The 24615-nt window shown below is 30.0% G+C and overlaps 1 protein-coding gene across 1 annotated transcript in view; it reads right to left on the bottom strand.

The window, feature by feature from the left end:
- Nucleotides 1-24615, bottom strand: part of conu (Rho GTPase-activating protein conundrum) — a 171560-nt gene that overhangs the window by 3758 nt on the left and 143187 nt on the right. The window contains exons 6-13 of the mRNA XM_065511108.1: nt 11438-11906; nt 6560-6627; nt 5503-5673; nt 5334-5422; nt 1941-2219; nt 1619-1874; nt 1213-1557; nt 616-1137 (exon numbers count right to left, since the gene is read on the bottom strand). Coding sequence (XP_065367180.1) covers nt 616-1137; nt 1213-1557; nt 1619-1874; nt 1941-2219; nt 5334-5422; nt 5503-5673; nt 6560-6627; nt 11438-11591 — 1884 coding nt within the window. The 5' untranslated portion in view covers nt 11592-11906. The remainder of the gene's footprint in view (nt 1-615; nt 1138-1212; nt 1558-1618; nt 1875-1940; nt 2220-5333; nt 5423-5502; nt 5674-6559; nt 6628-11437; nt 11907-24615) is intronic.

The following is a 24615-nucleotide window of genomic DNA, read 5'->3' as shown; positions in this document are numbered from 1 at the left end:
ACATTTAAGTTATTAAAAACAAAAACCGCGTACAAAAGATACGCCATCTTTTTTGTAAATCCAGCATTTTTAAGTCATACACCCAATTTTCTTGCATTTATTTACAAAATTATTTGTTAATAATACAATTTTATTCAAGTTAAAATAAATGTGTTTAATGACAACAATAAATATAAAGATAGTTTGGCAGGGGCCGTATTATCGCATTCGAGATCGAGTAAAATTGATCGTAATTCTCTTATTTCAGATTAATATAATTTCAATAGACAATTCTATCATGAATGCGGTAATTTGGCCCCATCTGAGTTCGTAACTTCATCTTATTTATACACCTTGATCAAAATATTGAATTTTCTGTATGGAAAAGCTTTTTGTTGAAAAAATCATATAAAAGTTTTTACTAGAAAATCTTTTAAATGAAATCTTATGGAAGTTCTTAAAATATTTATTAAAATTATTAAAATACATACAATTTTATTATTTCTTTACTATAAAATTTTGTTTTAAATTCTTTTTCTCTCGATAACTCCACCAAAACGCCTCGTTGAACATTTTACTTATATTCTGCATATAATGTTTTTTATACTTTCTCCTGAATCTAAAAATCGCTCTTACCTGTCTTGTTTTATTCGAAGATTTCGACTCTTCTATCAAATTATTTGGCACTTGAAATAGTGTTTCGCCCCGCGTTATCAAAACATTCGTTAGACGGCAACACTGTGCCGCCATCTTGACTTGATCCTCTATGCTGTTCTTATCAATGGGATGCACGAAACGGGGCGGAAAGAACGATGGCGCAATGATCGTTGCCACATTGTGTAAATTCATTTTGTTTAGATCTTTCTGTTCGATCACATTGTTGAGGAAATGCAACAGCGTTCGAAGGGTGTTGCGATTTTCGTGTGGCAACATTTGGCAAATGATGGCCAAAGCTTTGGCTTGATCTGTGGGCGGGAGAGCATGACACTGATAGAATAATTGTATGAGTTCGTTGGTGAGCAGGGGTTGGGGTAGTTCGCGCAGCCAACGTTTGAGCAGGGCGCTCAAATCATGAACACTGGCTGAGCTTAAGAGTTGTTGGAATTTTTTTGGTTTTTGATAGAAACTCGATTCAAGTTCTTGATAAAGTAATTCAGTCTAAGGAAAGATAATAAAATATATCATATATAGACATTCTTGTTATGCTATTTTATGGAAATTTGTGATTCATACCTTTTGTTTATGTCCAGCGACACGCAATATACCTTCCTCACGGGCACCTCTTTTGGTTAGCTCCTCCAGTAAACCTTCCAAAAACAATGGTACCAATGTGGAATCGGTGCCCGTTATCTGTTGATCACGTCTGATTAGAGCATTCAGAGAGACACCAAATAAGTTGCCCTCTTCTTTGCGACGACGCTTAACGGGTTTCCGTTTATCCAGCTGAACGTGATTACGATCGAATATGGAAGCTAGTTCCAACCAGAATAACGGTTGTAAACGCTTCAATTCAGTTTCGTTAATTGTATCAATGTCGGAGTAAAATTCCAAAGATAAATCACTGCTATCGACAGTATCCTAAAATAAGAGAGAATTCCTAAGTATGAAGATGTAATTTGTTATTGAAATTAAAGCCTACCACTCCATCTTGACTAGAGGTCTCACGGCACATACTCTCAAAGCTTATACCATCTCGTGAGGAGGGTGAATTTTGCACACTTTGTGGCGGTGTATCCAAATGTATTTTACTGATTAAAATCTTTTGTGGCGATGTTTCGGGCGACGAGGAATTTGATAATCTTTGATGATTGGATAGACACTCATCACTAGAATCACCCGACGAGGTGTTATTATCACTTTGAGAGTCTTGGGTCATTAATTCACCACGGGCACGTCTAAAAATTTAAGATAAACAAAAGTTAGTTTTCTATGTTATTTTTTATAATGTTTGTCTGACTTACCCCACTGAACATGAAGGATCAGAGCCCGATCTATTCCTATTCCTTGGTATGTGTATGGTGCCAATGCGTGAAAATCCCAATAGTTCTATACCATCGGCCGAATACAGTGGTATATCACAGCGTACATGAGAACCACGGAAAATATCTGTAGAACCTTTAAGCGGAGCACTTGGTGTACGTCTCAATTTCTGTTTGAGATTTTTACTCGAAAACAAGGGTGAATGGCCATTACCGTTGTCCGTTGTATTGCCATGATCAAAGATACTCACAAAACTGGGTCTGCGGGAAGGGAAGACAAACATGAAGATATAATGAGTAAGAAATTGTTAAAACAAAATATTAGAAAACAAATGTGTCAAATAAAATTTTTCGATAAACTGTAGTTTATAATGCTGGATTTAGCTATCGTAAAGTGAACCTTATTGAAGTTGTACACGAGTTTTATGAATAAATTATCAGATTAGTGGGTGTGTATGAATTGATTCAGAGACACCTCTCGTATACATTTGATAAATTTTAAGATTTTTGAACAGTCAGAAAGGTTTGCTCAATTGGGGGCTTAGTTCCCACAGTGGGAGATTTTAAAAGGCTTTGTGGGCGATTATGTACATATGTATTAAGAACAAAGATGCAGTTCAGGATTAAGTTGATAATGATAATAAAATGTCAATAAATATAACGAAAAGTGGAGATTTTAATGAGATTGCAATCAACTTTTCATTGCAGCTGTATTTCTAAGACATTTATATAGAAAATAAATAAATGTGTATAACCAAATAAGTATTTGCAAGAAGTTTCTTATAAGATTTAATAAAAATGCTGTTCAGGATTAATTTTGTTGGTCAAATTCCATGCTAGATGTTACTTAAAATTAAATGTTCCTAAAAAGTACCAAAAAAGTACTTTTACTATATCAATTAAAAAGTGATTTCTGGGTATTGATAGTCTGTTTCTTAATATTTATTGAAACAAAAACACACATTTTATAATAATTAGTACCAAAAAGGTACTTTTTTAAAAAATATCTTACACAAAAAAGTACTTTTTCTCTATTTAGTTTTTTTTTAATACTGAAAAGGTACTTTTTTCAATTTAAATTATTTTTTAAATAAACTTAAAACGTTTTTGTAAAATTTTGTATAATTTTAATAAAATTTAAAAAATAACCTTTTCCAAAAAGTACAATATTTTTACACAAATTTTAAAATAAAATTTTTTAAGTCATTTTCTGTTTTTATAAAATATTTTCAGTTTCGTTATACAAATTTTGAAATTAGTTATTTATTAAAATGCAGTTTTCTTCAAATTAAATTCTTTTAATTTTTCGAAAAAGTACCAAAATAGTACTTTTTCTTAATAAGTTTTTTTTAATAAATTTAAAAAGCGTTTATGAATTTTTTCATAAATGACCTAAAAACACAATTTGTAACATATTTTCCTTATTTTCACACACATTTTGAAAGGTACTAATATTTAATCTTTCGAAAAGTTCCAAAAAAGTACTTTTTATCAATTTAAGCTATTTTTTCAATTAAATTTAAAAGGTTTTTATAAAATTTTGTATAACTTTAATAAAAATAAACAAAAATCATTTTCAAAAAAGTACATTTTTCTATTTTGAAAGGGATTTTAATATTTTTACACAAATTTTAAAATTAAAATTCTTTTAACAATTTATGAGGCATTTTCTGTATTTATTTCCAGTTTTCTTACTCAAATTTTGCATTATTTACTCAAAAATCTAGTTTTTTCCTAATCAAAATATTTTAATTTTTCCGAAAAGTACCATAAAAGTATTTTTTCTTAATTTAAGTTTTTAAGTACCAAGAAATACTTTTTCTCAATTTAAGTTTTTTTTTTAAATAAATTTAAAAAGCTTTTAAAAAAGATCCTTTTCAAAAAATCACATATTTCTAAAATGACTTAAAAATCATAATCATAGTTAAAAATAAAGTACATTTTAAGAGAATTAAACTCGACTTTACTTAAGAGTGGACTTTAGGTCTATCATAGACAAGTTAAAGTATACTTCTGACGCTGAAGTCGACTCTAAATATAAAACTAGCTGAAGTTGTTTTTAACTCGTTTAACAACAGCATCAGCTGTTCTTCGACGAGTTAAAAAGTTCGTCACAAAGTAAAAAATGTTTAAGTTACAAGATATTGGTAGAGATTTTGCAATTATTGAACAGTTATCAATAAAATTAGTACCAAAATATCGTAATTATGATATTAATCTTATCTTTTCCACTTTTCCACAACAAACAACTTTCTTTCTTTAGATGTCCCGGTTACTTTTATTGTTTAGGTTTTTTGGATTTTTTTTTTAATTTTGTATGTCAGCTGTTCAGCGTTGCCACTTGTCTGTTTTTTGTTGTATATTGTATGAAAACATTTTCTACATTTGCGGTGGCACCCAGTTAAAGTCGGTTCAATTTAAAACAACTTTAATTTTGACTATGGTTGCAAATTAATAAAAAGCTGGTTTTTATTTTAAAGTTGTTTTTAAAAAGAACCGACTTTAGTGTTTGACTATTTTTAAGTGGTTTAATATTGTTACACAAATTTTAAAATTAAAAATATTTAAACGATTTTTAAGGCATTTTTCTTTATAAGATATTTCCAATTTTCTTACACAAATATTGAAATTAATTGCTTACTAAAATACAGTTTTCTCCTAATTGAAATCTTTTAATTTTTCGAAAAAGTACCAAGAAAGTACTTTTTCTTAATATAAGTTTTTCACTAATAAATTTAAAGAGCTTTTACGAAAATTTTCTTAACGGATTTAAAAACACTATTTGTAAGTTGTTTTTAGTACTTTTACACAAATTTTGAAATTTTAGTTTTTCGAAAAGGTACCAAAAAGTAGTTTTTCTCTATTTAAGTTATTTTTTCAAATAAATTTAAAAAGGTTTAATAAAATTATGTATAACTTTAATAAAAATTAATAAATACCTTTTCCAAAAAGTACATTTTTTTAAATGTAAATATTGTAAATATTTTTACAAATTTTAAAATTAAAAATCTCCAAACGATTTTTTATGAATTTTCTGGCTTTCCAGTAATCTTGTTTTTTTTTATCGAAAAAGTACCAAAAAAGTAAATTTGTAATTTTCATTATTTTTGTACAAAATTTTGAAAGGTACTAATATTTGAGTCTTTCGAAAAAGTACCAAAAAAGTATTTTTGTCAATTTAAGTTATTTCTTTTCTGGGATTTGTTGTAGCGTGGCCAAGAGTTTGTTTAAAAATTTTACTTTTTTAGATTTGAATTTTTTTAACAATAATTTAAATACAAAATATTAAATTTGTTTTTCTACAAAAAAAAAAAATCTTTTTGTCACTACTTTAAATTGTATTTATATTAATAATAATCTAAATAAAACACTTACATGGATGTATTGCCCCAAACCTCATCACCTGGTATCGAATCCAAGGAATCGGGCGTCGCACTACGGGATCTAGTACCAGTGCTTGATTCCTAAAATAAAAAGAAAAATATTGATAAATTTTATTGATAAATTTGAAAAATATTTTATGAAAAATTGTTAACACACTCACATCAAAATCTCGAAAAACATCTCTTATATCGGGTTTACGTTTTTGGCGATTTTTAGTGCGACCTCTAACAGTTTGATTCAGTGTACGCACTCTCTGTTTAATGGCATCAGCATGGGGCTTAGACAACGTGGCCAATATGGGTTCCAATTCTGAAGTTCTCAACTCCAAACCCTTTGAAAATAAAGAAATTTGTTAATACTTAATAAAAAAAAATATAAAATTAAAAAAAATAAAACTATCCCACCATTATAAAAATAATTAAAGATTTTATTGTGTTTGTTTTTTTCAATTTCTCGGGCAATTTTATCATGATTTTTTTCTATATATATTTTTAAATTGCCGTTTTAAGTCATTAAACTTTCATGGCAAATCAAATCAAATGCCAATTTACAACTGTCACCAAAAACTGACAATAGCAGTGCAGCACGACTTTATTAAATTGTTGTTATTTCTTTGCTTGCTATTTCTTATTTAGTTTTAGTTTTATTTTTTTAATTTCATTGTGCAATGAAATCGTTTTGAACTTGTATTGTAGGAGATCGTTTAACATGAATTGTCTAATTCGTCAAATTTCAAATACAGTTGTTGTTTTTAGTACAAAAAAATAAAAATAAATTGAGACGGATCAATACTTGGTAAATGTTGTTTATAATGTTTAATTTAAAATACAATGTAATTGGAGTAATCTTAAGTGTCAAGTTCTTTTAAAATTAAATTAACAAGACTTTGTAGGTTATAAAGTACTATAAAAAGTACTTTTTTCATTTTCCAATTAAATTATTTTATAAATATAATTTTATAAATAATTAATAAACTGATTAATCATTTACAATAAGTCAATGGATCTTTATTTAAAACAACCACTTAACCACTTACAACCACTTACAAGCAATTACTACCCGTTTTTTCAAAGAGCCTATAATAAAAAAAGTACCATTTGTGGTATAATAGATTTCCTTAAACCACAAACCAAGAAATATTTATAAAAATCCCATTTGGAAATCAAAAAATCATACATGTTACACTTAAAACTGTGAAAATAATGTTTAAAACTTACCTGTTCAAATGGTTTTGTTAATTGTGGAAAACCGGCTGATATTAACCATTCAGCTTCCAATTCACCCTCTGCAAATAAGTCAAAACAAGGAAGAAATAAGTAAATAAATTAATAAATTGCTGGAATATAATAAATACCTAATCAAAGCCATAATTTAACTAAGAAATGTCTTTAAATGTATAATAAACTATATTAGAGATGTTTAATAATAAATTGGTACTTTTTAAAAGGTACTTTCTTTACAAAGGCAAAACATAAGTATAACACAAACAAAAAACCGAAGAAAAGTCTAAACGATATCAGCTAGATTGTGATTCTAGTTTCTCTAATGTCTCAGCAATTTTTAACACAAGCACCAGAATTATTATAGGTTAGGTATCATGTCCCTTCGACCCTTATAATTGTAACCTATCCGGCTAAATACAGAAAAATGTCTCAGAGTCTTGTTCTACTGCTAGATAAAGGACATGCCATATTATCGGAAAGTTTCAAGGAAGCTAGATGTGATGTCAACTGTTAAAGACCTATAGGGTTCAGACCACTGTCGAACTAGTCTCCCGAGAGCTGGTATATTTAATTTCAATTTGATTTATTCATATTCCTAGGGGTTTCCCCCCATAAGCTACTAGTTAATCCTCTTTGTCAATCTTGAACCTTGAAAATTTGACTTTCATTTAATCCTCTGGAACTTTCAAATGAGGAGCCGCAGAACAAAAGGTACTATTTCGTTTTTTTTCTACAAATTGATGTTTTTGGTATTTTTATAATATTTGGGTTGAAATCTTCTAGAAAAAATCAATTTCCCAAAATTTTTAAATTTTCAAAAAAGTACCTTTTGTTCTGTGGCTCCTTAAATAGTAATATGTGTCTTATTATGATTCAGTACAAATACTTAATTTATCATATTGGTTTAAGAAAACCAATGGAAAATTAATAGAAAACTATAAATATTTGTTATCTAAGTTCTTATAGTTCAAAAAATGTCCGCTAAAGGTTCAAAAGAGTTAATTGAATCGTTTATTTCAAAAACCAGTCAAGCAACAAAAAATCCAAAATTGAGTTATTGGACGATTTCTATTTTGTAAAGGTAAATGCAAACAAAAATTAAATACTGCCCCCTAATAAAGGTGAAGCAAAGCCAAGAAATCCGTGTTTAGTGCAGAATGAAGTCAAGTGACAGTGCTTGACTGGTTTCTCCCTATGTAATACTAGGCCATAATCTATGTTTTTTTCATAAATGTTGTAGGTCTCAATAAATGTGAAAAAAAATAAAAGATTTACAAGCTCTAAAAACCATACTCGGTTGGATATGAAGAGTTTTATGGGACTATTTTTCAATGGCCTACAACAGAAGCAGAATACACTGTAGAACGAAAATTAATAGAAAACTATAAATATCTTTTATCTATGTTGTTATATCTATGTTGTTATAGTTCAAAAAATATCCGCTAAAGGTTCGAAAGAATCGTTTATTTTAAAAACCAGCCAAGCAACAAAAAATCCAAAATTGAATTATTGAGCTATTACTGTTTTGTAAGAGAAAATGCATCATTTAATGCAAACTAAAATTAAATACTGCCCCTTATTATGATGAAGCAAAGTCGAAAAATCTGTGTTTAGTGCAGAAAGAAGTCAAGTGAGAGCGCTTGACTGATTTCTGCTATGTAATACTAGTCCGTAATCTATTTCTGTTTTTCATAAAAATAAAAAAACATGTATGAGAGCTATATTCGGCTGTGCCGAATCTAATATACCCTTCACCAAATTATACTTTAAAATAAAATTTTTAAATATTTTTAAGTAAACAAAATTTAATTTTTTTTTTTTCAAAATTGTTTTTCATATTTTAAAAAAATTTTTTTTTTCAAAATGTTTTTTATTTTTTTTAACGAAATTTTTTTTTAATTTACTGTAAACATGTTTTTTCTCAATTGTTTTTTAAAATTAAATTTTTTTTAAATTCATTGAAAAAAAATTATTTTGGTAAAAAAAAATTCGGATTAAACATTTTTTTTTCCCGATTTTGACCCATTGTAGGTCCAACTTACTATAGCCTTGTACACATCGTTGCAATGTTTTCAGTATTACACAAAATTTTGAAAGGTTTTGTTCAAATATTTTTTTCAAATTAAAATGCTTTAATCTTTCGAAGAAGTACCAAAAAAGTACTTTTTCTCAATATTTTAAATCAATTATCACAAAAAAAATGATATCCTTTTCAATTTAAGTTATTTTTTTAGAAATAAATTTAAAAATTTCTTATGAAAAACCGTAAAAAATACAATTTTAATAGGTTTTCAAAACTTTTTTCAAATGTTCGAAAATGTACCACAGAAGTACTTTTTCTTAATTTAATATTTTCTCTAGCAAATTGAAAGAGTTTTTAGAAATTCTTCATAAGTGATTAATTCGTACATTATTTGGAAGTTATTTTTAGTATATTTACACAAATATTGAAAGGTACTGATATTTTCATCTTTCGCAAATGTACCAAAAAAGTACCTTTTCACAATTTAAGTTATGTTTTTAAATAAATTTAAAAGGTTTCTATAAAATTTTATATAACAGTAATAAAAATTAAAAAATATATTTTTCAACGCTATTTTTAAGAGGTTTTTAAATTTTTTTTTTACAAGAATTTTAAAATTTATTTTCAATATTCTCTTATAATATTACTCTTACCAAAAAAGTACTTTTTCTTAATTTAAGTTATTTTTTTAAATAAATTTAAAATGTTTTTATAAAAATGTAGAAATTACAAATGGAATGACAAACTTATATATACCCTACAAGCTCTAAAACCCTACTGAGTTGAATATGAAGAGTTTTATGTGAATATTTTTCAATGGCCTACAACGCAATCAATAATTTGTTGTTTGACTGGTTTTTGAAATAAACAATTCAATTTTTCAATTTCCAAAATAAATTTAAATTTTATCTCTGAACCACGGAAGACAACGATCGCCCAGGCTAGCCAAAAAAGTTTGAAGACCAAGAATTGAAGGCATTATGCATTATGCAAGCAGCAGGAATCATCATACCATACGAATTGAATCCTTGAGATCTTGAAAGACTTGATTTTGAGTGATGCTTGAACGCTATAAAAGAAAACCATTTTTACATCGATACCAAAGACAAATATCCATGAATATGGTGGGAGTAGTGGTTCCTCCGCGGGAAAAATTTCCCGGGAATATTTTTTCGGTAATTTTCGGGAAATGTTTGTCGGGAATTTCTTCATAAGTTTTCTTCTAAAAGTTACAATTTTCTGATTCGTTTCGATGGCCAAATTTGTTGCTAATTGAATCATTCTATTATATCCATATATTTTTTCTGTTCTAGCAACAGACAGTCAGTTGGCAAAGAAGTATTACGGTTGAAATAACCGAATTTTTTCACTCAACTCAAGCCACAGCAGAAACATTTGGTTATTAAGAATGAATCTAATTTAAAGTTTATGCTCTTAAAGGAATTAAGATGCCTAACATTACAACTTCTAGGGATATTCAATGAATATTATTCATATTTAGAGAAAATAATAAAAATAATAGTGGTTCAAATTTGTTTATCTACAATCAGATATGAAAAATGTCTCTGACTACGCATGTTTTATAGATTTAACATAGTCGAAATTCTTAAGTTTTTTTTGGTTTTTGGTTTAATTAAGTGTTAAAAAATTCCCGGGAATTCCCGGGAATGAGACGATTTTTTAATTTCCTCCCGGGAAAGAAAAAAGTCCGGGAAATTAGGAACCCTAGGTGGGAGCAAAATGGTCCTATCTATTATGAGCTGGTGAAATCTGAATGGACCATCACAGGCGTTTGAAGCGAGCATTGGATGAAAAACGCCCAGAATATGCGGCCAGTATTGGAAAGTTTTGCATTTACCGGCCTTATAGTCCAGACCTTGCCCTGTCCGACTACTATTTGTTTCGATCGATGCAGAACGATCTCTCTGGAATACGCTTCACTTCAGAACAGAGTATCCCATTGTATGGTTACTTGATCAGCTACATAACTAAATAGTTATTTTAACATGGACAGTCCAATAATCGATTGCTTGTAAACAAATCTTCCTCCGACAACTCTTCGATAAATTACTTCTGGTGAGAAAATTTACTTTTGAAAGTACAGTACAAAATAAACGTTTAAAGTGGCTACACTCTAGATTACCTAGAGACACTGTATGAGAATTATATCAGCACAATTTGTATAAAACCAGTTTGTTCAAATTTCTCACCAAAAAAGTGCAGTACAAAATATACGTTTAAAGTGACTACACTCTGGATTACTTAGAGACACTTAAGTGACAATTGACTTCACACTAGACTACCAGGGATGTATAAAGTAACTACTGGACTTCTCTCTGCACTACAAAGAGCACATACTAGACAAATGACCCGAAATATATTAACTGGAGTCAGCCAAGTGATCAGACATTAGTGACAATTACTGTCTATAAGGGATGCGTTTAACTTTAACTGCCTGTTTCTCTAAATGCGAACGAACATTTTCTTTCGTATTTTATATTGAAAACAACAAAAAAATTTAAAATTTATTTATTGTTTTCAATTTAAAATACGAAAGAAAACGTTCGTTAGTGTTTAGAGAAACAGGCAGTAACTTTTAACTTCTTCAAATGTTGCTCTATTTATTCCAAAAACTATAAAAAAGTACCACAAAATATTGTATTTTAATAAAAGATGGAGCCGCAGAACAAAAGGTACTTTTTCGATTTTTTTACAAATTGATTTTTTTGTATTTTTATAATATTTAGGTTGAAATCATCTTCTAGAAAAAATCAATTTCCCAAAATTTTTAAATTTTCAATAAAAGTACCTTTTGTTCTGCCGCTCCTCAAATAACATTTCGCACTTACCTTCATATTGTATTTCCGGCTCATTGTGTGGTGAATGTGTGTGCAGTAAATATTCACTTAAAAATTCACTATAATCCTGATCCGATGTATTGTCCAATGAGGTATTACTGCTCATTTTATTGCTACTTTTACTGATATTTGGAAAATATGGCATGATGATTTATTATTATTATTATAATTATTTGCGTTAGGAAAACTGTTGACGGCTGCAGCGTTAAGAGCGATTAATATAATTATCACTTGTTTTAATTCAATGATCTTGTGTAAAAATAATAATTGAAAGATAGAAAAAAAACAAGACTGTTTGGTCTTGCTGATAAAAGGCTAGTAAAGCATATTTTTCTTTCTGCTTCTAGGTGATGACAATAAAACAGAACGCTGTCAGCTCAGTTGCTGACATAATGTAAAAACCGCAAAAAAATCACACACACGATCAGGAAGATCCGAATAGATGGTGTTTTGTTTTGATCTGAAATGAGACAGAGTTGTAAAAATAAATTCATTAACAACATGATTTGTAAGTAATTTTTTATATTGTTTTATAAGAAATGTAGAAAAAAAAGTACACATATTTTAATTCAATTTGAATTAGAATTTAATTAACACAAATTAAATCATTCAAATGATGAATGAATTCTGTTATGAATTGATTTAACGATGAATGAATTCTATTTAAATAAAAGCCTTTGAATGAAGCTAAAGAATTCGATGTTGGAAATGAGTTATTTAATTCCTTATTAAGATGTTAGTAAATTAAGCTCAAATTGGAATTAATTATTTCGAAGCTCTTTAACAAAATAAAACAAATGGTGGTTCCAAACACTTTTATTAATTGCTCAACAATGTGGGTCATTAAAGCTCTAAATGCTGCCTAAACACTAAACTGAAACAGTAACTCCATGAGCATGGTTAATGTCGAACCTCATACTTGTCCGTCCATCCGTTCGTCTTACTGCAAGTTGCATTTCCGCTCTTAGTGTTTTTGTTCATAAGCATGGCTGGCTAATTCATTTATTATTATTTTTCTATTTTATTTATATGAAAAAAAACCTTATAAATTAGATTTTTGTGATTTTTTTTTTTAATATTTGTATTTAAAAGTTTTCATCATCATCGCCACCGTTTAAATTGAGCTGTACTGAACTGTGCTGTGCAGCACTAATAGCAGGCAGCACCATTTGTTGCACCCGGTAATTATTGCAATTAATGCGGAGTAGAGTTTCTTGTTGTTTTTAGTTTTGTTATTTAATAATAAAAATATTTCACAAACTAAGTCAGTCGTCAGTACATTTAGAAACGGTATCAGTTATTTTGAGGGTTATTAAAAAATGTGGAAAAGTGAATGTTAAACGACCTTCATGTAATGTAACTATGACTGTAGCAGTTGGATACCACCGCGACTACTGCTACATAAAAATAAATTTTCATAATGTGTTGAAAAGTCAACTTGGGGATTATCATACTATATTTAATGGAAAGATCAAGATTTTAGAAAATAAAAATAGTGTAAATGATTCTTAAAAAAAACGTCTGAAACTTTTTTTGAACAAATTATATTGATATCGAGATTTTCAATCTCTGGTAGGTAACTGAAGAACTAATTAAACAAATTTGTTGTGATTTTTCCTGCAAAATTTTGTTCTACAAACAACAAATTTTCAAATTTTTTCACAAAATAAAGCAGCTTTAATGTCGGTTAATAACATTGTACCGAGGCTCTTAATTAAAAGGCAACACTGCTTCTGTTGGACGATTCCTGTCAAAATTTGAACAAGCTGCGTCATTTAGTTTGTGTTTGACAGCCATTGATAGCAGACTACCTCGTGACTTGAGGAGAAATTGGAAGAAAGTTAATTTCGTCTGCTCATTAAGCGTTCTTTGCGGAAGCACGGAAGATGACGAACGTTCTGGACTGCACAGTTTAGGTCTCTACACCCGAAACAATTGAAAAAAAAAATCACGATATGGTGTTGAACCGATCGAAGATTGAAAGTGCGAGAGAAGTCTTAGTGGTTTCAATTGTGAGTGATCACTTGGGTATGAGAAACAAAAGGATTACACCCTTTCGGTTTGGGGTGGATTGTTAAATTTCATTATTTCACCCCACCTAGGTCCGGGCATGCACTAGTTGTATTATCCTATTTCGCTTAAAACTTACTAAAATTTTCTATGAAAATTAGAGATCTCTGTCAGTATGTTTTAACAAAATCTCATCCATTCATTTTTATTATAGACATTCAAAATCTCATTTTGTTAATCAAAACTATTTGAAACATTAACAAACACTTTATAAAACGAAGCAACAAACGTTAATAAAATTTGTACGGAAACAAGAAAGAACGCATATTTTAAGAAAAATATTAAAAACTATTTTTGTTGAAAAAAAATTGTTTGGAAAAAAAATAATTTTGGTGAAAAATCTCAGCCATTCATCAGTTTGGCTATAGGCACGTTATTTGGTGACTTCCGAAAGTTGATTTAAACATCTCTCTTTGTTATACTCTGTAATCTATAGCGATCAAGCATATAAGTATCTGTGGCAATATATTAGGCGTATCTTTAAAACGCGGTTTTTGTTCTGTCATTTATTCTCACTTTTAAATAACAAAGTTTTTTTTTTTTAGCTTCGAAAATGTGAAATTTTGTGATAACAAAGCGTCACATGCGCGAAGTTTACTTCGTTAGTTTGAAAAAAAGTGCCGCATAGGTTTCAACATGCGAAAGATGGTTTGTGGGCTCAATAGTGGTGATTTTGACATGGACGATAGAGATCGCCCAGGCAGGTCAAAAAAGTTTGAAGATCGTATGTTAAGCCCGGCCAACCAGCCGAATCGACACCACAGCCAAATATCCTTGAAGCTAAGGTAATGCTCTGTATTTGGTTGGAGTAAAGGTTCCTATATATTAAGATCTGCTGAAATCTGGCCAGACTCTGACATGGAACCTGTACCGAACGCAACTGATCTGTAGCGATCATTTGCCGAAAAACGCCCAGAATATGCGGCCAGGCATGAAACCATAATATTCCATCATGACAATACTCGGCCACATGTTGCAATACCTGTTAAAAACTATTTAGAATGAAGTTTTGCCTCACACGCCTTATAGTCCAGACCTTGCCCCGTCCGACTACTATTTGATTTATCATTAAAATATCGTTACCGAAATTATTCAAAGTAGCATTAGACATTATCCGTTTCGAATCGTTAACCAACCTTGAAAAAAAAAAGTACGATTTTGTTGGATATATAGAAATTAATATTGAAAATACACAAAAAACATATAAAGGCATAGACGTCTATGACATTCATCAGAAAACTTTCTAAAATTGCCCTTAATAGTAGAAAATATTAAACAGAATGTGATAATAAAAGCATCCTTTCATTCCATTCAAAGTCTCAGTTTTAAAAAAGAATACTGGAAAATTCTGTGGATAATTAAATTTTTCCAAACAAATTTGTTCGTTTTACAAAACGAAGCCAATATTAAGCTCTGTCTGTTACGTCTTCTTGCACATTCAGCATGTTTATAAACATTTCCAGTGCTCGAAACTTGTACTTATCAACAATGTTGATAACACGCTGTTATTAACATTGTTTGTAAGTATAACAACATTAAGTGTTAAAGATGCTAACATAAGAAATGTAACATTCTAGTTTTGTCCGTTAGATAGATAATTCATGAAACTACTAAGTAGAAGATGGTACTGTGTATATAAATAGTAACAGAGGATTGCAGTCAGAGCGCTTATGATAAAACGTAAACGCTGTTAGAATTGTTATCAACTGCACTACCATTGTGTAATATAAGTGTGTGTATTAAAACAAAGTGGCTATTAAAGCAAATAGCCGTTTTTAAAAGATAAAAACGTATTTTGACCAAACAATAAAAATTATAGCCCAAATTCATACTTTTTGATTTGATATATATTCAACGTTTTTTGATTATCGGAATTTTATACATAGTTAAAACAAAAAGTCGACTTTTGCTAATTTATGAAAAATCTACTTTTTGATTTGATATATATTCAACGTTTTTTGATTATCGAAACTTTTTTGGGATAACGTAATCTTTTTCCAACCAAAAATACATTGTCCGAAAGTCAAATTTGATTTCCAAGTTATTAATTGGTAAGTTATTTCTCAACGAAACTGTAACTCTACCCAAGTGAGTTTTGTCATGATACCGATTCAACTTATCTGATGCTGTAGCTAGGTGAAAGAAAAAACAACTGTTGCGTCAGTAATCTCGAAGGTATTTCCATACGAGGATCGGCCGGTGGTCGAAATTCTGCCACTTTTATTTTTTGAAACAATGTTGTATATTGTCCAAGGAGGAAAGAACCTTTTAAACCATGTAAGTTTCATCAATATTGGTGGACAATAACATACTTAAAAGTGTACCACAAAAAAACTCGTGACCTATTTATATATAAGATTTCTGAAAATCAATTGTAGATTTTTGAAACTTAATTAGAAATCTCTGAAATACAATTGGAAATGGTATAGCCTTATAGCCAAATTTTACCTCTATTCAGAAATAAAATTTCTTGTATTTCGAAACACCCTACATTTTAACGAAATTATTTTAAATTCTATTTGTGTCGAGGAGTGTTTCGTAAAAACATTGAACTCATTTCGTAACTATATTATTAATGGATTTTCTTAAAACCAACATAATTGTTAATTATTTTTTGATGTTAAAATTTTTTTTTAACAAAAAAAAACCACCAAGAAAAATAAATGTAAAATGTTGTAACTTTGATAAATTTTGTTGCAATTATAGATAATTGATTGAATTTATCTGTAGAGCTTTAAAGTGGAAAAACAAAACGAAATGCAATGCAATAGCTGATAAAACCAAACAAATAAATAGACAATAAATAAATAAATTTAATTACAAGCGTGATAATATTTTTCTAAGTGTAAAACAAACAAAATAAATCCAATTGAACGTGATATGATGCCGGCCAGGTTTTGGGTGGCGGAGGAGGAGGAGGAGCAGTCTATAACAATGAGTGCATGAACTTACGAGTGAAGGTATGTTGAGCATTTATTAATTTCAGTACCCAGCAGTTATGCAAGTAATCAATGTATCGCTTTGGTCAGTGACTCCAATTGATATAGTTTTCGGTCATTTGACGCCTATGAGCTCTTTGTAGTGCAGATAGAAGTCAATTAGTTACTTTATACATCCCTGGTAAACTAGCATGGAGTCAGTTGCCACTAAAGTGTCTCTAAGTAATCTAAAGTGTAGTCACTTTAAACTTTTACTTTGTACTGCAGTTTAAAAAGTAATTTTGCCCCCAGTAGTAATCTATTGGAGAGTTGTCGGAGGAAGGTTTGTTTACCAGCAATCGGTTATTGGACTGTCTATGGGATGTCTTTTTAACTGACAATTTGAGGTCAAAATAATGAGGTTTGTAGCTGATCAAGTAACCACTTAGGTAACTGGTAAGGAAACTGACTCTATGTAACCAGTATGTGAATACAATGCGTTGACTACTTTGGACCAGTCACTTTGTAATCTAAAAGGGTCAATTGATTAGGACAAGCACGTGTTAAAATAACCTATGTTACTAGTGATATTTAAAATCACTAGTTCGGGACAGTCACCAAGAACTGCTGGGTATTGACTGTGGGTAACGTTCACATCTACACGTAAGTATCTTTTGGTTTTTTAAGTTTCTTAAGTGAAAAAGATGAACAAAAAAAAAGTGTCATGCTTTATTAAATTTATTTTTAATTATCTCTAATGCATTTTATATGTTGTACTCGTATGTATTTATTATTATTATTATTGTTGTGTTAATGTTTATTTATTTTTCTTTAATTATTTTTGATTTCTTTAAAATAAATAACAACCAAAACTTTATTATTTTAAGGTGCTATTTCAAACTAAACTACTATTTCAAAAATGTTTTTTCTAAATATTGAGTAACCCCACACAAACAATATCTACCTTATGATCACCAACTTCTTCATTGTTTTGAAAAATAAAACTAAAGATAATGATTTGTGCATTGCATTCAAAAATGCGTTTCTTCTTTAAATCCATTTTTAAAAACAAGCAGACAATTATTTTCGTCTGTATCTATCTATAAAAATATTATTATTTTATTTTGTTGTCTATACATTATTTATTTTAACACTTGGTTAATTTGCTAAATAACCCAAATGTGCAGACAGCTGCACACAAATATTTAACGTTTGTGTGTTCATACAATTTTGAGAAGATTTTCCAAAAATGATAAATTGCTGAAGGTAAAAAAGAAACTTTAATTTGAAATGAAATAAATAAATTAACAGCACAATTTTAAATAGCAAATAATGTTGCATTTTAATTGAAGTTTATGAATTTTCCTACTTTGACTATTTAATGAAATTTTTATGAAATCTAAGGCGCCAATTTAAAATATTTCTGTTTTAATTTTTAGTTCAGTATTGGAATAATGATAGAAAATCTCAATTTAAAACATCAGGTTAATATATGTATGAATAAATTTGAAAAATTTATTAATTTTAAATGTTTGCTACTCACATCTCACTTGCAAGGCTTTTAACTATGATATTTAACACTAACACTTCATAGCAAGGGAGTCAATTGACACGATGTTTACAATTTCTATCTGTAAGGAACTCATTTACAAAACGGATCGACAGACGTTGACAGAATTTGATGGACGAAATTCAAGTATCAAACCTTTTTCCTAGTATTATTCATAAGAATATTAGATTGTACTTTACACTTATTTCTAGTTACTTGAATATATTATTGACTAGGATTTTGCGGACTTTTGCTATTCCCGTGAAATAATAAAATAATCGGTAATAATTCAAAAATACCTAAAAATTATTTGTTATAATAAACATTTTTATTTTATTATATACTAGTTGATCGCCCCGGCTTAGCGCGGTAGCATTTACTAATGTTAGTTCTTTAAGTTTCTCCAACCCACGCACACCAGCCTGTTGTTATTTATTTGCAAATAAAATATCTAAATTTGCACTGCATACTTTAGGGAGCTTTTTTATTACAGTTGACTGGACTCACAAAAAGAAGAATTTCCGAGTTTTACCCGGAATTTTTTAATTTTTTTCTTTACAAACCATCTCCTGAAAATTTCGAATCGAATAAAAAAAAATCAGCCAAATCGCTCCAGACGTTCTCACGTGATGCCATTACATACATGGACCATTTCATTTTTATATATATAGATAAATATATGAAAAGTACCAAAAAGAGGGATCAATTTAACCCCTTATATGTTCAAATTTCTAAAAAATGACAAAATCCATTTTTTTTAGAAGGACTACAATTCCATTTAAATTAAATTTCTTGGATATGGGATACAAAAAAGTACTAAAACTTGGGTTTCGCCCGTTTTATGCCCTTAAAAGTATTTTTTTTTGTTCCGCTTTTTTCCATTTTTAGCCTTAAAATTTCCAAAAATTCCTTCTTAGTGGATCTATACATCGTGTTAGGTACCTCCGTACAAACTTCTCAAAAGTTCAAATTTGGGAAAAATCGGCTTTACGAATGGACAGAATGGATTTAATGTAGTATTTTAGGTGTCTAAAACAATCTTCAGAAGAAACCACAACGAATCTATGAAGAAATAATACTATAACTTTAAGAAGAAAACTTATAAAGAAATTCCCCATCAAAAAATAAATATTTTATATTTTTTTTAGAAATTCCCGGGCAAATTTTGCCGATTAGAAACCCTACTACTGACTATAATTTATATATTGGATGTATGATTTATAAATGTTGGAGTTTTTTCGAATTTTTAGCTTTAATTTTGAAACATTTGTACAATATAAATTTACTCAAAGTATTGAACATTGTTAGCTATGACCTTTCCGCGCCAAAAAGAACTGCTCATCTTTTGAGGCCAAGAATTAGTAGTCGGGTGTGGCAAGGTCTGGACTATAAGGCGCGTGAGGAAAAACTTCAAAACCACTTCATTCTAAATAGTTTTTAGCAGGTATTGCAACATGTGGTCGAATGTTGTCATGATGGAATATTACACGGTTTCATATCTGGCCGCATATTCTGGGCGTTTTTCGGCCAATGCTGGCTTCAAATGAATCAGTTGTGTTCGGTACAGGTTCCCTGTGATGTTATGGGCAGATTTCAACAGCTCCTAATAGATATGAACCTTTTGCTTCCATCAAATACAGAACATTACCTTAGCGCCATGGATATTTTGCTTTAGTGTCGATTCGGCTGGTAGGCCAGCATTCATATATGATCTCTTACGCTTCGGGTTATTGTAATGAATCCACTTTTCATCGCAGATAATGATTCGCTGCAAAAAAAAAATCGATTTGAGCGACCTCTAAACCATTTCCGAAAAAAATCTCAAAAATACTCTTCCCTATAAGCTTTCAAATTATGCTTGAGCACCCATGAAAATAAGAAAAAAAAACTTTTTTTGGGACACACTAATGTACATTTTTTAATAACCATTTAATTATTCAGTTAATTAACTAGTGATGACTGGCTCATTGTAACCAGTACGTACATTGTCACAGAATATGTTACGAAGTGTTTTGTTTTACGGCATTGTAAACTAGGGCAAACTCTTGCTCGTCCTAACGCAAAGTCGAAAAGTAACCCAAACATCTTCTGACCACGAACTAATTGTCACTTATGTATCATTTTCTCTTCGCAGACACGGTCCGATATTCGGTCTCTCAGCTGTCTATATATTGGTAAACGATCTCTCCAAAATCCAACATCGAATTTGTTGCCAATCGAATGATTCGGTCCCACACATAGAATTTTTCGGTTCTGTCAACATAAAGTCAGTTGAGAAAGAAGAATTTCGGTTGAAGCAACCAACATTTTGTTACCCCTTCTAAAGTTTTGTAGCCACAATTCGGTCTCTAAGGTAGAATCTTTTGATTGGCAATAAATTCGGTTGCTATCACGAATCTGTTTTCTCCGTGTAGGTAAAATTACTAGTTCTGGGATAGTTGTTTTAGTTTTAACAGTTCCTTTATTGTCGAAAGTTCTTTCCTGGAGAGAAATCTTTCATTTGATACAGCTATCGCCATGTTGACAATATTTTGCCGTGTGCGGCTCTCGTCTTTCCGGAGCGCAAATCCAGTTGTCGTGGCAGCGAGCTAGGCGGATTATTGAGAGGTCAGGAACGCGAAATTATCTGCTCACCAAAATGAATTCGGAAAGCATTTCTGACAGAACGCTGATTTTCGTAATACAGTTGAACAACTTGCAGACGTTGGTGGCAGTTTTTCTATAGTGAACTGCAGCAGAACTATTCATGTTACTAGTTCCTTGAGTATAGAGATAGCTTCTAGTCCTATCACTTAAGTTAAAGGAACATTAGAGTCTTTGAACTAACCTAGGCAAAATTGTTCCATTTCGAGTAATTGGTTGGTAGTTTTTAAAAGACTATTTGATTATCCAAGAAGTTTACTTAATTTAATATCTATCAGGGTTTAGCTTTAAAATCACGCCAACTTTTCAAATAAATTTTTCATTTAACACTATTTTTATTTAGAAAAATACTTTTAACAATCACTTAAACTTCAACTTAGAAATTAAACAAAACAAATTATTTAATTAAAAAAAGTATATAGAAAATCAAGTACAACCACTTTATTTAACTAATTATAGTTATAAATTTTCCAACGTACGAAACTACTTGCAACCATTATTAAAAAAAATAGAAAAAATAGAAAAAATAAAAAAAAAACTAAACAAAATTGAGTTACAAACATTAGAGCTGTAATATTTATAAAGCTATAAAGACGTGGAAAAAACTGAAAACAAATTGTTAAGAAAACGGTAACAAATAAATTCAGTTAAATACTTAATCGCCATAATAAGTTGCAAGTTGCAACAAATAAATAATTAAATGACAATGACAAAAAACTGAACCAAAAAATGGGAAAAACAAACAACTACAAGTTTAAAAAAAAAACAATTAAGACAAAATCTATTAATTTTGTGGCAGCATTATGAGAGTGTGTGTGCCACAAATTAATTTAAAAGCAACTTAACAGGAGGCTCGAATAACTTGAATTTTGTGACACTTGCAAAAAGAAATATGAAGCAGCCAACAAACAAACAAACCGTAAAATGCCAAATCATGATTTACACGATCGTCTATCATTGACTGCATTTCAGTACAGTACTTATGTACGTATCAGTTCAACTCTAACACAGGCAAGTGAAATAGTTTTAAAGGTAAAATTACCACAACATTTCGTACTTGTACTCAAACACACTCCAAAAATATTGATTTGCAAAAAACCATGATTTTTTTTTAAACTCAAAAATAAATTTGGTATAGAAAATTATCGAAACGATTCACTTTAGTTAAAAAAAGAAAAACAAATAAATGTAGTGGCTTCATGTGGCCACTGAGGCGTGTCTTGCAACTAAATTATATATAAACAATATATATTTATATTAGGGGGGACTCGTGTGTATGAAGGAAAAATAAAGTGTCAATGATTTCATATAAAATGAAAGTTTAAAGTCCGTATATTCTAGATCATTATAATTGGCAAAGTCGATTTAGCCATGTCTGTCTGTTGAAATCAACTTTCCCAAGCTCCCAGATAACTTTCAGACATGATTGATACATCAATATATCCGTTATAGTCCAACTTTGCTATTTAAAATCGAGAAAATCGACCCACAAATGGCTGAGATATAAACAAAAAACCCTGACTACCTCTACTTTTTCAACTATTTTTATTATCAAAATCTAAAAAAAAATTCAAAAATAGTTTTTCTCCAATTTTTTTTTTCACCAAAAATAATTTTTAATATTTATCTTAAAGTGAAGAGTATATAAGATTTGGCACAGCCGAATATAACACTCTACTTGTTTAAATATCAGATATTCTCATCTATTCGATTTCAAAACTACTCCTTCATTTGTTATTTTTGGCAAACATTTTTAAGTCATACAACCAGACTTAAAAATGCGGGATTTACAAAAGGAATTCATCTAAAACCAGGGAAATTGGGTACCATACAAATTGAAGCCGGGAGACCTTGAAATACGATTTGCATGTCCGATGAGAAATGCATCTATTACGATAACTCGAACGTCCTATCTATTATGAGCTACTGAAATCTGACCAGACCATTACTGGGACCCTGTACCAAATGCAACTGATTCATTTGAAGCGAGTTTTGGCCGACATAAAACAGAATATGCGCCAAGATTTGAAACCGTTGTGGTTGGGGAGTTTTATCTTACCCGCTTCATAGTCTAGACCGTGCCCGTCTGAGTACTATTTGTGACTATCGATGCAGAATGCTCTCTTGGGGATACTCTTCATTTTGGAACAGAGTACGATACGATATTGGCTTGATTCTTTATTGGCCGCAAAAGATGAGCAATTATTTGTAAAAATTTTTCAAAATCAAAGTTAAACATTTTAAAAAATCCCGCATTTTTAAGTCATTATTGTCAGTAATTATATAAAATTAATCTATATATATAAAAATGAAATGGTCCATGTATGTAATGTCATCACGTGAGAACGGCTGGAGCGATTTGGCTGATATTTTTTTATTCGATTCGAAATTTTCAGGAGATGGTTTGTAAAAAAAAAAAATTAAAAAATTACGGGCTAAAACCGGCTTTTTTGAGTCCAGTCAACTGTAATAAAAAAGCCCCTAAAGTATGCAGTACAAATTTAGATATTTTATTTGCAAATAAATAAGAACAGGCAGGTGTATGTGGGTTGGAGAAACTTGAAGAACTAACATTAGTAAATGTTACCGGGCGAAGCCGGGGCGGTCAACTAGTACTTTATAAATCTTATATAACTTTACCGAAGCGTTTTTTACATTTTTCCGAAATTCAATATATGTATTTTGAATTTTTCAAAATAATTCTATGTAAAATATTAAAAAAAAAAAATTACAAAAGTTCACATATTTTTGGACAGACTTTCTCGAACATTTTTGACACTGCATTGAAAGCATCTTCCAAAGAACATTCACGTATATGTTTCCTTTGCGAAAAATATAAACAAAATCATAAAAACCTTAAAAAAGGACCTTTGATCCAGCTCAGCAAAAATGTTGAAAAATTGTTACCTCAAACAACTAACCTTTCATTATACCCTACACCACCCTACTATGGTGGAAAGTAAATTGCGTTTATGCTGATGTTTGTAACGCCCAACCATAACGTTTATCGATCGACTAAAACTGACTTTCTGAGACTATTTTACGATGTCGTCTGACCGTCTGGCTGGTTGTCCATGTAGACTTGAGTGCAAAGTACAGGTACAGCAATTTAAAAAAGATATTTCGATAAGATTGAAACTGTTTAAATCATTCCATTATTTCACATAGCTTCCATACAAATGTCCTATCGCAATATGGCTTCATCAGTCATAAATGCTTGATTTATATAGATATTTACACAAATTCCTCTACAAATAAGTTTGTTTTCTTTGCGGATCAATCCATAATTGAATCGTTTATTTCAAAAACCAGTCAAACAACAAAAAATCCAAAATTGAGTTATTGGGCGATTACGGTTTTGTAAAGGTAAATGCATCGTTTAATGGAAAAATGAATTAAATAATAGTAAATGAAAGCCGAGAAATCCATGTTTAGTTCAGAAAGAAGTCAATTGACAGTGGCTGACTGGTTTCTCCTTATGTAATACTAGACCCTAATCCAGGCGCGGATCCAGGTCAACAATATTTAATTAAAATTTGTTCTACACTTTTCTTTTTTTAAATTTGTTATATGAAAACTTTTCGGTTTTGGGGGGAAATTCCTATTTCACTCCCTCTAGATCCGCTCCTGCCCAATTTGTCTTTTTTTATAAATGTTGTGGGTCTCAGTAAATGTGTAAAAATAAATGATTTAGAAGCTCTAAAATCTTACTTGGTTGGATCTGAAGAGTTTAATGAGCATATTTTTCAATGGCCTACAACGGAAGCAGAATGCACTTCAGAATCAGTGCATAATTTGTAAAAGTAATTTTTTGGTAGCTAATTTGTTGCTTGACTGGTTTTTGAAATAAACGATTCAATTGACCATAGCACCCATATAAGGTCCACTTCCGAAAATAACTTTAAAGAGCATAAATCTCTAAAAAATTTTAATATCCGCATAAAATTCAACATAAATCAGATTCATATAGAAAGGAATCACGCTATCGG

Source organism: Calliphora vicina, chromosome 5 (assembly GCF_958450345.1).
Source record: "Calliphora vicina chromosome 5, idCalVici1.1, whole genome shotgun sequence".
In the NCBI taxonomy this organism is placed as follows: domain Eukaryota; kingdom Metazoa; phylum Arthropoda; class Insecta; order Diptera; family Calliphoridae; genus Calliphora; species Calliphora vicina.
This window is presented reverse-complemented; position numbering and strand designations above follow the sequence as displayed.